This window comes from Pseudocercospora fijiensis (assembly GCF_000340215.1).
Source record: "Pseudocercospora fijiensis CIRAD86 unplaced genomic scaffold MYCFIscaffold_3, whole genome shotgun sequence".
NCBI classification, from domain to species: Eukaryota; Fungi; Ascomycota; class Dothideomycetes; order Mycosphaerellales; family Mycosphaerellaceae; genus Pseudocercospora; species Pseudocercospora fijiensis.
The window spans coordinates 5,622,440-5,637,309 of NW_006921534.1; the positions used below are offsets into that span (position 1 = coordinate 5,622,440).

The 14,870-nt window shown below is 46.6% G+C and overlaps 4 protein-coding genes across 4 annotated transcripts; 1 reads left to right on the forward strand and 3 right to left on the reverse strand.

The window, feature by feature from the left end:
- Positions 1–25: 25 nt before the first annotated feature.
- Positions 26–418, reverse strand: MYCFIDRAFT_195928 (uncharacterized protein; the record flags this gene model as incomplete). The annotated part of the gene is made up of 1 exon (XM_007927356.1): positions 26–418. The coding sequence occupies one exon, from the start codon at positions 416–418 to the stop codon at positions 26–28; it is 393 nt and encodes a 130-aa protein (XP_007925547.1).
- Positions 419–930: 512 nt separating this feature from the next.
- MYCFIDRAFT_195929 (uncharacterized protein) lies at positions 931–2,334 on the reverse strand (the record flags this gene model as incomplete). The annotated part of the gene is made up of 1 exon (XM_007927357.1): positions 931–2,334. The coding sequence occupies one exon, from the start codon at positions 2,332–2,334 to the stop codon at positions 931–933; it is 1,404 nt and encodes a 467-aa protein (XP_007925548.1).
- Positions 2,335–2,743: 409 nt separating this feature from the next.
- MYCFIDRAFT_133997 (glycosyltransferase family 4 protein) lies at positions 2,744–4,528 on the forward strand (the record flags this gene model as incomplete). Its single annotated transcript, XM_007927358.1, has 3 exons — positions 2,744–2,974; positions 3,065–4,268; positions 4,317–4,528. The coding sequence occupies 3 exons, from the start codon at positions 2,744–2,746 to the stop codon at positions 4,526–4,528; spliced, it is 1,647 nt and encodes a 548-aa protein (XP_007925549.1).
- Positions 4,529–5,422: 894 nt separating this feature from the next.
- Positions 5,423–6,564, reverse strand: MYCFIDRAFT_100170 (uncharacterized protein; the record flags this gene model as incomplete). Its single annotated transcript, XM_007927359.1, has 3 exons — positions 5,423–5,635; positions 5,676–6,113; positions 6,229–6,564. Coding segments are annotated over 3 exons (987 nt in total), but the record flags the coding sequence as incomplete, so codon positions are not given.
- Positions 6,565–14,870: the final 8,306 nt, after the last annotated feature.

The window sequence follows — 14,870 nt, forward strand, 5'->3', positions numbered from 1 at the left end:
CACATCCACATCCTCCCTCCCTCACTCACTCATCATCCCCATTCCTCCTCTCCCTACACCCCCCATGAACCCCCTTCTCCGAAATCCACTCTCGAGCCCTACGTTCAAACTCCTCCTCCAATTTTTTCATCTCCCCCAAATCCTGACTTTTCCGCTTACTCCCCTTCTGCTTCTCGAGTTTCCGCTTCACAAGATCCGATTTGAGTTTGACTTCTGCGACTTTCTTCTCGCAGCACGCGGGCTTGCAACAGTACTCTTTTCTGCGACCTTCCATGGGTTGTTTGTTTATCAGGTCGCAGGGTTGGCGGGATTCGAAGTGGGCGCGGGTGGACCTTGAGGGGGTGGAGAGGGGACAGAAGTCGATTTGGGGTTTGCTGGCGTGGCCGCAGGTGTAGAGGTTGTGGAAGGATTTGCACATTTTTGTGGTTTCTAGGGCAGAGGGTGAGGGCTCAGTCCAGGTGTTGTTGGGTAGTGAGACTGAAGATGGCCCTTGGAGCTTGAAGGCGAAGGAATATGATCGTGGCAGCAGAGCGCTGCTTTCATGGACTGGCCAAGCGACGCATTGGGGATGTTTCGGCACGACATATTGTCGAGTCTTCTCCCGTTGTTCTTTGTGGTACAGATATCCGGAGTTGGCGAGTCTTTGTCGATTGTCTGCCACGTGCGGGTCCAGAGTATTGGAACTGGAGAGCATACAAAGGAATAATGTGTGTAGGTGCTCCACACTGCGGACCACGCCCTTGCTTGGGCAATTTGTTGCTGAACCGCTCGATCATGCTTGAGCGTCAAAGCCGGAACGTGCCTAACGCACTGCTGAACAATGAAGCGAATTGCGCTACATTGCAGTCTGAGCCGTGTGCCCCCTTGCGTATAGCATGACTGCAGAGTCAAGGCGTTCACGAATGGATTCATCCCATACTTAGGAAGTGCTCAACCATCTCTAAAGACTCTCCTGACCTTGATCCTCATCGGTCTCTTGCAAGGGTGGATGAGTGGAGGCAAAGGATACTTGATGTCGAGCCATCTTTTCTGGAGCCTGCCTATGATCGCGTTGGTCATGATATACAGCACAATGGCCGCCGGCAACTGCAACGACACGAATGTGAAAAGGCCCGCCATTACGATTTTCATCCTGTCGCCTCCGGTCAGTTGGCCGAAAGGCGACCATTCCTCACTTTTCCTTGTCGTAGCCGCTCGCAATTCATCAGCCTTTAAGAGAGCGGCATTGATGTCGGCATTGACTTTTCGTTGCTGTTCGAGCACAGCGTCTTGGGCAGGTGGTGCTGAAGATGCTTTTGGCGGAGCCTCTATGACAGGCGCATCCTCAGTCTTGTTCTCGTCTTGTGATTTTGGGCGCTGGTGTATGCTCGATGGCTTCGTTACGCTCTTCCAATTTACGCCCGCTAGAAAGACGGCACCAAGAGCTATGGGTAGAATCCCATTAGGATCCGGGACAGTAAGGTCAGAAATCCATGCTATGCCCTCAGTAGCCATCTTCGGGTCTGCATATTCAGCGTATGCCGGTGGTTGGATTGGAGCTTGTAGGCTGTGACCAGCAGTACTGTATGACGGGTCTACAGCTGCCGCAGCATTCATGTACTCGAACGCATCACTGCCATTTTCCTGTGCCGCTCGAGACGATTCAATACGCTCAAGTTGGGCTTCAAGCCGCTGTGCGAGAGCCTCATCTGCCTTTTCTTGGGTGGTTTGCGCACTCTCACCTCCAGAATTTGCTTCTTCGAGTCGCGGCAGTATCATGGACAGAAGTCCTTGTCTTGTCCCACATTTAATTCTTATGGCCTCTGCGAATGCCAGAAGAGTAATGAAGTTTAAAGGCGCAGTCCAAGTGAACAGTGGAGCATTGAAAGTCTTCCCTAATCGATGCGATTCTCTTACATTGAAAATGACCGCCAGTAGCCGCATTCGGATTCCCAGAAGCTGTGGAGGCAATGCTCCTGATTTCACCTCTTCCAACATCGGAGTCATGTGCTTGTCCACTGCTCTCTTCGCACTGTTCTGCACCAGTGGGAACAAATGTGTTCTGATGATCTCTCGCTTTCGAGCAGGCTTTGCAGACCAGTAATATACCAGAGTGCATTGTACTAGGGCTGCCGAGAGCGGGATAGCAGCCCACCACGGCACGCCCATTGCATGCACGCCCTCGAGAACGGCCAAGGGGGTTTCGACGGCAAGGTGTGTGAGTGCAGCCGGTGCAGGTGCCCATGCTGAGAAGTGTCGCCGCGGGAGTGCATTTGGGCAGATGGAGGCTCGTATGGAGGGCGGCAGTTGGAGGAAGTGTTTCCGTAAAGAGCGTGTTGCGAGAACAGATGGCATTGCGCGTGCAGCAGGCGGAGGATGGTTTCGAAGAGCCGCGAAGGCTATATTTCACGTGCGAGACATTTCTGAGAAGTGACGGAGGTGAATGAAAAGCTCCGACCGCTGCACGCGTGATGCAGGGTCTGGGCTGTGACACGTCGTGGACCTCGTGGTGTTGGGCGCAACAGCCAACAGGCCAGGGCAGGGAGTTCTAATTAGAAATTCTGGCAGACTGCAGACTAATATTCTAACACGAACAGACCCGGGATCAGTCACCGAGGGCACATGCACATCCTGCTCAGTGCTCACATCACATGCCAGCCGTGTGCGAGTGACATGATATTCTATAGCGCACCGCCACCGCCATTCTGACATTTCCTCCACATCTCCTCCATGGATCGCTAAAGCAGCTGCACGGCACGGCATCATGGCTTTGCTGACCACGCTCTTCGCCCTGCTGCTGAGCCTGGTGGCCGCAGCTGGAGCTCTCCCCTTCGCATTCCGCCTGATCGGCAAGGTGATCGGAAAGAGCATCCGAAGTAAGACGCAGCATCGGAGGCAGATTCTGATCCGGAGAGCGCAGACAGAAGAGGAAGAACACAAGACACAGAAGAAGCAGGAGCAGGAGCAGGAGCAGGAGCAGGCTGGCACGGGCCGGGTAGTGAGCAAGACGGCATCATCGTCCACTTCGCTCGACTCGGAATGGGAGCAGGTCGACGATGGCGGCGGCAAGACTCGGACGGGACAGCACACCCCTGAACACCCTCACACCGATTCTGCGAAAGCCCGAGACGACAACTACGACGGAGTGATTGGCTTCTTCCATCCTTTTTGCAATGCTGGAGGAGGCGGCGAGCGTGTCCTGTTTGCAGCTATCCTAGCCACCCAGCAACGATACCCAAAAGCACTGTGTGTAGTATACACCGGCGACCACGATGCAAGCAGAGACCAGATTCTCTCCAACGTACGAAATCGCTTCAACATCCATCTCAACCCAGCAAGACTCGTATTCCTCTACCTGACAACGAGAGACATGGTTCTTGCGACCAAGTGGCCATACTTCACATTGTTGGGCCAGAGTATTGGTAGCTTGTGGCTAGCTTGGGACGCCATGACTCTACTCGCACCAGACATCCTAGTCGACACTATGGGCTACTCATTTTGCCTTTGGCTATGCAAGTGGCTCTTTCCAGAACTTCCTACTGCAGCTTACGTGCACTACCCGACCATAAGCACAGACATGTTGCAATCGCTTCACCAAGACGATCGTCATGGACTCAATGCCGGCGCCGGCAGTGGGCTCAGAGGCAAGGTCAAGCAGATCTATTGGGAGCTCTTCGCCAAGCTTTACTCTTGGACAGGTGGATCGATAGACGTTGTGATGACCAACTCGACATGGACACAGAACCACGTCCAGTCATTGTGGGTTCCTTCACGTAGTAGGAAGTCGAAGCAGCACAGCATTCGCGTTGTCTATCCGCCTTGCGCTGTGGCTGAATTGCAGGAGAAGATCCCTGTCGATGCTGAGAGCGAGAAGCAGCGAACACGAAATCTGCTATACATTGCACAATTCCGGCCTGAAAAGATGCATCAGACCATTATCGAGGCATTTCACCTTTTCCTCAAAACTCATCACAAGGACACTCCGGTTGAATCTCGGCCGCGCCTGATTCTTGTTGGTAGTGTGCGGGATGACCACGACGAGAAGCGAGTGTACAAGTTACGATTACAAGCACAAGAGATCAAAGACAGCGTCGATTTTGTCGTGAACGCCAAGTGGCCTCAGATTCTGGAATACCTAAAGTCCAGCTCAGTCGGTGTCAACGGCATGTGGAACGAGCACTTTGGTATTGGTGTGGTCGAATACCAGGCTGCTGGTCTAATCAGTGTCGTCAATAACTCTGGTGGGCCAAAGCTTGACATAGTCGTTCCAATCGACGGCAAGCCAACAGGTGAGTCCACACGCCGACTCATCTTCTGAAGGTGCTAACGTTCATCAGGATTTCACGCAACCACGCCTCAAGAGTTCGCGGACGGATTCGCAAACGCTTTAACACTTTCAGAAGAAGAGATTCTCGCGATGCGTTTGCGGGCACGGAAGAGCAGCTGGCGATTTTCTGAAGAAGTCTTCAGTAATGCTTGGCTTGAGCAGCTCAAATGCCTCGTTGCAATACAGCTGACAACGGGAGTCCGTAGGCCTAATGCTACCTGAAGCAAAGTTCTCACTGTCATGCATTGCCGAGCCGTTCCATACTTCCTCAATTTCTTTACATGTCCTAGTAACGCTGAATTGGGTGCCAAGCATCAATGGGAAATTCTACCGCAATTCATAGCACTTGACCCAGACAAAGGCCGGGTCTACACATGTCTTGGACCGAGACATTCGAGGAACTGGCTAGAATCTACCCAAAACGCCAGCGATGTGTGCTGTCTCCATATTCCATTACATATGACTCGATCTTCGTGGCTCCCGTTGTCTTCGTGAACCTGGAGCGTAAATTTCAAGATGCCGAAAAGAAACAGTCGCGCTCCGAGAGCGGCCTACAAGTTACTAGGCGAAGGAGGCCCCACGCAGGATAGTCAAACACCAAATCAACCAATTGCCAGGGCCCGAGACTCAGGTCATAGGGCTAGAATCGGAAGGCCAATGGCCAACAGTGAAGGGCTCGTCGAGCCGGCCAGCACAGGCGGCGGACCTACGCGTAGACGTACACCACCCACCCTTAGTCAACTACGGAGAATGGTCGAGCAACAACGTCTAGCTCAAGATGAGCATAATGCACCTGCTACCACTCGCCATGATGTCCGTCCCCAACCTGTTGCATCACGTCAGACTGTGATCGGTCATGGCTGCGCAAATGATGCTGGAGAAGGATTGAGCAAAGTAGAGAAAGAGAAGGACAAGGACAAGAACGACAGGGGGCGTAAAGAGCATAGAAAGGCTGCGTCGGATGCATGCGAGCGATCAGCTAAGCCAGAACGATGATTTAAACAATCGAGATCCAAACGACAACGCGGGCCGAGCAAGCCAAAGACAACAGTAGTGACTACATGATTCCTCCACTCCGAAATCTCACTCCACCCTCTCCTCATCATCATCCACCACAATCCTCGTAACAAACTTCCGATTCCCACCCCTCTTCCTCTCCTTCAATTCCACCAACGCATCCCTAACCCCTTCAAGTCCACCCTCCACAACCTCATGAGGATGCCCCACCAAAACCCCCTCTTCAAGCATCTCCTCAAAAACCTGACTCATAATCCTCCCGAAAATCTCTCCTCCAGCCTTAATCTCTTGCAGACCAACTCCGACAAGAGCCTGCCCATGAACATCTCCCACAAAAGTAATCTCATACCACACTCCCGAGTCCTTTTAAAATTCGTTCTTGGTCTTCGATTGTAGAGAAACAAGTGTATTTCGAAGTAGAATCGGGGGTTAGGAGTGATGTGAGGGATTTGATGGATTGGAGGGTATTCGTTGCATCGGAGACGTGGTGTAATTTCTTTCCTTTTAGAGCGTTTTTCACCTGCGCCGCTAGGTCGGGAGAGCGATAATCTAGCACGAAATCCGGATGTAATTCTTTCTCGACGAATTTCTTGGAAGATCCTGCTGTGGTGATGAGAGGAGAGATTCTTGGATTCAGTTTCGCGAGTTTTACTGCGAAAGCTCCGACTGCTGAACTCGCGGCGTTGATTACTAGTGGGATTTTCGAAGTTTCTGGGGCGTGGGAGTCGGTTCTTTCCCAGGGAGTAGGGAGGTTTAGGTTTCGGTATAGGGCTACGGCTGCTGTGTATGCCTGAACGAGGTCAGCGTGTGTTGAAGTCTTTGGCACTAGGAGCAGAGCTCAGATTATGTATCTCAAGCCGCTGTCACTCAGCGGAGTGGTGTCTTGCGCTCTTCGATGTACTTACTACAAGAGGAATTGTCGCGGCTTCTGCATATGACATTGTGGATGGAATGCGGAAGACAGTGTGTTGGGGGCAGATGGCGAATTCTGCGTAGGTACCGTAGGGTTCGTCCATTCGATGGAAGCCGGCGACTCTTTCGCCGAGTTGAAAGGACTTTACACCAGGGCCGAGGGCGGCGATTATTCCGGAACAGTCGTCGCCTTGGTTTACGGCGTTATTGTAGAAGCGTGGGAGGGGATGTTTCCAGTCTTTGGGATTGCTGCCTGCATAGTGGACTTTGATGAGGATCTCTTTGGGACCCGGGGTGGGAATCGGGATGTGTTCGATTTTGGTTTTGAGGATGTCATTTTCGTAGTAGACGATGAGGCTCTTCATGGTCGTTGCCATTTGGGAGAGGAATGCTGGTGGTTGATGCTGTTGGAGAATTGGGCAGAAACAGTCATATTTATGTGCTCATCAACCGCCAACTTCTGTTCGAATCGAGCAACGCACCAATGGCTCGTCTGGATGTGAAGGTGTCGGCGGAGAGAGTGGCATAGTTCAAGATTGTTTACCTCTTCCGTCCATCGTTCGCGATCCTTCCGAGTTCTGCCCGGGAAGCTCACTGAGTTCAAAGGCTCCAGCGGCTTGCTTATCAAAGCACTGCAACGTCGAGCTGTCAAGATATGCCTGCAATGTCGGTGACCTGAGGTGAACACAAATCATCGTCTTCTATGATGAACAACATTGGAATTGGGAAAATGCATTCATCGGCGGAGGAGAATGCCGAACTCCATGTCTTGGTGACACGACCATAGCGAAGTGCTGTGCAAGCTGTGTGGCATGTTGGCCCGCGCGAACGATGCAGAATTTGATGTCGTAGGAGTTCATTGCCAATGTTCAGGTCTTCATCAAGAAAAGTCTCTGCGGGTCGTCTCAGCAACGACTAACCACTTTCACACTAGCGTGGTTGCGATTCATGGGTGTGAAGTTAAGGGGGTGTCTGTATTCTGGCAACGCTTGGCAGCGCACGTACCTCCGGAAGTACGCGGGTCCTACAAAATAACGCAAAACCTACGTTATAGCAATATATTACTAGGAACCGGGTAAGATGCTAGCAACGCTAGTAACGCTAGCAATACCTCGCTATCGCTAGTAATAGCAATAGATAAAGCTAAAGTATTAGTAAGCTATTAATAGTATAGCAAAATAGAGGTATTGTTATCGCGCTCTTACCTTAATTACCTATCTATCTACCTCGCTATCGCTACTATCGTACTCGCTCTACCTACTCTTCTAGGACCTCCTTATTTAGTACCTATTATAGTAGTATCTTATATCGCTCTATAGCGCCTATCTATAGATTATAGTATAGCTTAAACTGCCTATTCTACTATTATATATCTACATTTAGCGGCGGTTAGATTAGTATATTTTATAGAAGGTTCTCGGTCTAACTAAAGTCGCTATTAGCGGCGGTAGTTAAATAGCGTAAACGGCTCGGCGTAGTAGGTACAAAGGGTATAGAAGGTAGCATTTCCGCTAGATAGCGAGTTAGTAAGTAGTCGCTCTCGCTATTACTACTATACTATATATTATTACTGCCGGCGGTAGATTAGAAGTCGTTTAATACGCGCGTAGTATATTAAGTCGGAAAGAAGGGTTATAACGAGAACGATAGCGGCGGCGGCGCCTATTAACTAAGCCGTGTCTTACTAATATAAGTCGCGTCTTCTAGATTAGCTATTATACTAAGAACCTAGTTATCGATATCGTCGTCGTCGTCGTTATTATTATTAATAAAGATATCGCAAGTCTAGTTAATTTAATATTAGAAGTCGTTATCTAACTTTACCTTCTCGAGCTACTAGTCTATTAATAGTTAGTAGATCGCCTCGCTAATAACCTTCGAATAGTACTTATAGAGATACTAAATATAGTCGTTATAGTCCTTCTTTAAGAGGTTGTTTATTAACTAAGTAGCCCTCGCTAGGCGGTAGAAGTCTTCCTTAAAGTTATCGATAATATAATAAAAAAGAATATAGTAATTGCGCTCTAATACGCCGTTACTAGTAGCTCCTTCTAGTTCTGCTGTAGCTAGGTCGTCGACTAGTATATAATTACTATTAAACTACTCCTCGTAGACCGTTAAGGCGTTATTTAAGCCTTATCTACTATCTATTGCCTTCTAGTAGTCTATATACTCGTCTACCTGCTTCCGAGACAACTAGTTATCCTTAAACTCGCTATTAAATAGTATATAGTAGCAAGGCTAGTACTAACTAAGGAAGAATAGGTAGAGGCACTTAGAAGGTATCTCTTCGTTAAAAGTAGGTTTAAAACGAGACTAGGCAATAGCACCTCGCTTATACCGTAAACGTACAATCTTATACTGCTTGCTAATCTTTATCTACAGATAGTATAGCAATTCTTAAAGCCTCGAGTATCTAAGGGAGCGGAAAAGTAGCGGTTGTAGTATAGAAGCTTTAGTAACGTCGGCTTTGTTATACTAGTAGTCGTTAATATCTAGAGAGTATATAAGGGCGCCTACGAGTAACTAGTTATAGATTGTCGTCTCGTTGCCTCGCTTAAAATAGGCATAATAGCCTTTAATATAGCTAGTAGTACGCGTCTACGAGGAAAGTTAGCTCTAACCGTAGTACGCGATTAGGAAGAAATAGCTATATTTACCTATAAAACGCGTAGATTGCCCCGTCGAGCGTATACGTACTAGAGCTCGGCGTACTCGATAGTCTGCCTAGTACTCTCGTTTAAAGTAGGCAGCTAATAGATCCTACTAACTACCTAGTAGCGAGGCTTCTACAAGCTATATATATTAAAGAGCCTCGTTATAGTCTTCTATAAAATACAGCGTACTAAATAGAGCCTATTATATCTTCTTATACCTACGCTTAATACTAAACTTCTTTCTAATAGTCTCGACAACGTATCGCTAGTACAGATAGACTACAACTTTATTATTAAAAGCGAGCCGGAAGGCAGCCTATTCGCTTATAGAGTTATTAACAATCGTCTATCTAAGGTACTAGCTACTAGGCTTCTTATAATTAGCCTATAAAGACAAGTGCTAGAAGCTAGTCGTAAGAACAATAGTATACTAGCTCCCGATAAGTACACAAGCGATAGGGTACTAGAAGTTGTTCTCGTCTCGTACGAATAGGTTAACGAGGAAGAAGCCAGCATTATTAGTATCGTAGGTAGCGTCTTACGATACAAGAACCTAAGCAAGTAAAGTCTCCTATTATGCCTTAGCAAGCCTATATAACAATTATGTAATGTTATTACGTACACTACGGTACTGTCTCGCTAGCGTAAAGCCTACTTAGCGTATACGCGGAAAAGCTCGGTCGCTCGTACGGATATACTCGGTTGCCGGCTCGGCATATATGCTATCCGTACGTAGCCTAGTTAATAGTAAACGCTCTGCCCTATTCTAAAAAAGGCACGGTTTAGTTCTACTTTCTACTACGGCGATTAGTAGAGGGTGTTCTATACGTTGCTATATACCTATTTTCTTATAGTTCTAAACCGTCTACCCTTCGTAGCGGCCTATAGAACCCCGAAAGATAAACGCAAGCGATCCGAATGCGCCGAGCGCGGGAAACGCGTAGAATAATGCCCTAGGAGCGCCGATAGCATTAGAAAACGACGCGGCGATATAATAAGACGAAGCCGAATACTAGGTACGCTAAGAAGCGACCCGCCTACGGCTTAAACGATTTCTAGCTAAGCAAGAAGTGCTTAGGCTAGAAGTCTAGGCTTAAGAAGCTAAGCGAGAGAATGCGCGTTTTTATGCCCTTAGGGACGTAGGCGATGCGCTAGCTCCGAGTAGCGGTACCGCTAGCGAGGGTTCTACGATACCCTATCCCTAGGCGACGACGACAATAAGGACGAGGAAGAATTAGCTAACGAGTCGATTTAGAGGCCTAAATCTTAGAGAGCTAAATCTATCTCGTATCGACTACCTCTTTCCAGAAGTGCGCTAAGCGTAGCCCCTATACCTAGTATAAGCTACGCAGTCGCTAGCCTTGCGGCTATTAAGCCTCGTCTAAAGGAACCTAAGCCCTTTAAAGGCGATACGATTAAGGAGTCGAGGCGATTCCTTCGAGAACTTTCTATTACCTTTATACTATCCGGAGCTACCTATTATATAGACGAAAGCAAGGTACTTTATAGTATTATATACCTCGCAGGCGATGCGTAGGAGCGATAGTATAATAAAAATAGCCTTAAGGACCTACAAAATTACACCTACTAGGACTTTAAAACCTTCTATCGGGACTGCGTCGGGGACCCTATAAACCGTATACTAGACGTAACTCTCGAGTATAAGGCGGCTCGTTAGCGTAAGGGACAGTTAGTCTAAAGCTTTGCCCTTAAGCTCGTAGTACTCGAAGATTAACTTAGCGACTATAGCGAGGAGTATAGGATCCGCTATCTCCTCGTTAAACTCTAGCCGGCGATTCGTAGCGCGATTATTAAATACTATATAGTACTAACGACGCGTTACAAACTCGTAAAGCTTACGACGCGCATCGAGATCCCTAATAAGCCGTCTAGCAAACGCAAGGATCGTAACTACGATAAAACCGGAGGTAGTAAAGGCAAGAAGCGTCGATCTAATAGTTAGGCCTATAAGTAGTAGTTAAATCGCGACCGTAGCGTAGGCGGGAAGTATACGAAAGGCGATAACTCGTAAGGTAGGTATAATATTAGCAAGGTCGAATGTTATAGCTATCGCTAGAAAGGCTATTATAAGAACGCGTACCCGAACCGCTATCTCTAGAAAGACGACAACCCTACGGTACGTAAGGTAGCCGCTAATGCTAAAGAGAAGAAGAACGACTCGAAGGCTAAGGGAAAAGATAAGGCACTTCCTAAGAGCTAGGGATAGGTACGGAATCTTAACTAAGTAGCTTAGTAGTAGTAGTACCTACGGGACGCGTACGCGGAGCAATCGTTACGTAAGAAGGGGAAGTATCCGTCGAATGCTTATTAGATAATGCTACTAACATTAATATAGTATCTTAAGAATTCGTTCTACGATACTAGCCTTAGCGGATTGTTAATACTATGCTACCTAGCGCCGACAGTTTCTAGGGCGACCGAGGATACTACTACGGAGCGTATTATTTGCGCTTACGGATCGCCGACTCTATAGGCTAAGAACGCATTACTACCGGAGTGTTCTATACCTTCGAGATGCCCCTCCCTAATATTATTCTTAGTAGGCCTTAGAGGCGCGATTAAAAGGTAATCGTCGATAGCTCGATAGATGCCTAGACCTATAGGAACGAAGCCGTAGCGCGTTCGATACGCGTACGGGAACTATAGGAATTCTAGAAGGATATACGTAACGCCCTATACGTATATACGATTAGCGTTCGCTAGCTCCGCGATATCGCTAAAGGTTCCTCCTTACTAGAAGAATTTAAAGACTTCGAAGACGTCTTTATAATAACGCCTAAAGCGAGATATAAGCTCCCCGAAGACGTAGAGCATACGATTAACCTAATCCCCGGAACGAAGCTACTATACAAACCTCTCTACTATTCTTTAGGGAGAGAGCTTAGCGACCTTCGTAATTACCTAAGCTTAGCCTTAGAGAATAATTAGATCTAGCTTAGTATAAGCGAGGCAGGTACGCCGATTCTATTCGTACTAAAGAAGGATAGCAGTCTAAGACTCTATATCGATTATAGGGGGCTAAACGAGATTACTATTAAAAATCGTTACCCCCTGCCTTTTATTAGCGAAACGCTTAATAGGCTTAAGGACGCCGAATAGTATACGTCCTTAGACCTTTAGGATGTATATTACCGTATCTGTATTAAGCGAGGCGACGAGTAGAAGACTACGTTCCGTACGCGGTACGGGCACTTCGAGTATAAGGTAATGCCTTTTAGGCTTACTAATGCTCCTACTACGTTTTAAGGATATATTAATAGGGCGTTAGCTAGCCTAGTTAATATTTACTATATCGTCTACTTTAACGATATTCTTATCTATAGCAAAACGCGAGAGGACTACGTACGAGACGTACGCGCTATCCTTCCGCGGCTCCGGAAGTTCGCCTTATATACGAATAGAAAGAAATGTTCCTTCTAGAAGAAAGAAGTCGAATTCCTCGGGTTTATCGTTAGTACCGAAGGCGTATCGATAGATTAGCGTAGGGTAAACGCTATTACCGAGTAGCCTCGTCTATTAACGCTAAAGGAGGTTTAATCCTTCCTTAGATTCTATAACTTCTATCGGAGGTTTATCTTAAATTACTCCCGAATCGTTATACCGCTAACCGCCCTATCGAAAGGAGCCGTAAATAGCCGAAAGCTAGGATAGGTCCTATAGGGCGAAAGCGAGGAGCAAGCGTTCCGCTAGCTAAAGGCTGCCTTTAGCTCGGCCTCGATATTACGAAACTATAATCCTACGAAGCCCCTACGTATCGAAACTAATGCCTCTACGTTCGCCTTAGTAGGAATTATATTATAATAGAGCGAAGATAGGAATTAGCATCCTATTGCTTTCTAGTTATAGAAAATAGTCCTAGCTAAGATAAATTATAAAACCTATAATTAGGAGCTCTTAGCGGTTGTCGAGTCCTTTAAGTATTAGCGCCTGTACCTCGATAGCGCCTAGTATACGATCCGCGTAGTTATCGACTATGCTAATCTTAAGGGCTTTATAAAGATAAAGTAGCTCGTCGGAAGGTAGGTAAGATAGGCGACCTTCCTTATACCTTTTAACTTTACTATTAAATATCGGGCTAGTAAACGAAATCTAGCTAATATACCTTCGCGATATAGCGACTACAAAAGCAAGTTATAGGCGGCGAACAACCTTCTTCCTATATTATAGTCGAAACTAGCTCTATAGTTAAATCTGCCCGAGGATATCGAGCCGATTATAAAACGTATCTCTATTATATATATAGGGATACGAGACGCTAGTATAGCGCTAGCGGAACGTAAGAGTTTTATTAGCAGTCCCGTAAGAGTAGCGGCTACTATCGTTAGGAATAATAGGCTCTACTATAAGATACCTAATATAATCCTTAGTTTCGTATATACTCTATAACAGCTAGAGTAAGCAAGAGGAGGAGGCTTATACGAGACAAGCTTACCGTCGGGTAGCTTAGTCTCGTTAAGTAGTTCTAATCTCCCGCCTAGCTATTCTCGTCGTAGTAACCTTATTTACTACGGCGATACGCTATATATCCCTAAGGACTACGCCTTACGTACGTAACTAATACGTATATGCTACGACGACCCTTTAGCTAGACACTTTAGTATAGCTAAGACTATAGACCTAATATGCCGAAAGTACTTCTAGCTAAAGATAGCCGAGGATATTACGGCCTATATCCGTACCTATAGAATTTGTTAATAGTCGAAGGCGAAGCGCTATCGCCTATATAGCGAGCTCGCTACGCTGCCTATACTAACCCGACTATAGCAAGAATTAACGATAGACTTTATTACTAATCTCCCGCCGAGTAAGCTCGGTACCTACGTATATACTACGATCCTCGTAATAGTCGACCGCTATACGAAAATAAGCCTCTTTATCCTAACGACGAAGAAGTGTATAGCAGTAGAACTCGCGGATATCCTTTAAAGGGAGGTAATTAGGCGTTTTAGAGTGCTATCGGGCATTATTAGCGATCGTAGATCGCTTTTTACTAGCTAGTTTTAGAGCGACTTCTACTTCGAAGCGTATATAAAGCGTAGGCTTAGTATAGCCTTCTATCCTTAGACTAATAGGCAAACCGAACGCGCGAACTAGACCCTCGAGCAATACCTACGATACTATTACTCTAAGAATTAGGATAAGTAGGCTAAACTATTGCCTTAGGCGGAGTTTGCCTACAATAATAGCGTTTATCCTACGTTGCGTATAAGCCCCTTTAAGATGCTCTACGGCTTTAACCCTAATTTGATACTAAGCGCAAATAAGCTGCTAGCTCGGGACGAGCTAACTAAGGGAAGGGCACTAGCAGCTATTAACGCTACGGAGCGACTACGACAAGTATATAAAATGCTTACGGAATGCTAGTAGAAAGCAGCAGAATACTAGGCTAAGCAATACAATACATACTATACTACTAAGATATATAGTATAGGTAACTTAGTCTTACTATCGATAAAGAATATTAGCTTAGATATCCTAAAGAAGAAACTTAGCCTAAAGTATATAGGGCCTTTCTATATTATTAACGTAGTTAGAGCGTAGGCGTACCGCCTAGCACTACCGTTAAGCACGAAGATCTACAATGTTTTCTATATTTCCCTCCTCGAGCCTTAGTATAGGCGCGATAGCGAGGAGTATAAGATAAGTATGCCCGTCGCTAAAGGCGATAAGCAGTAGGTAGAAACAATCGTAGCAAAGAAGATAAAGAAGCAGAAGGCGTACTACCTTATTAAGTAGCGAGGTTAGCCTAAAGAATACAACACTTAGGAGCTAGCTGTTTATATTAAAGATTCTATAGCGTTAGACGAGTTCGAAGCTTAAGCGAAGCGTAAGCGTAGGTAGTAATTAAAACAAAAGAAAATGAAACTTAAGAAAAATAGTAGACACGTACTCGTTTCGCTACTAAAAAAAGGCCTATTAGCCTAGTATATATAAAGAAGGCGCCGCATAGGCGCGGC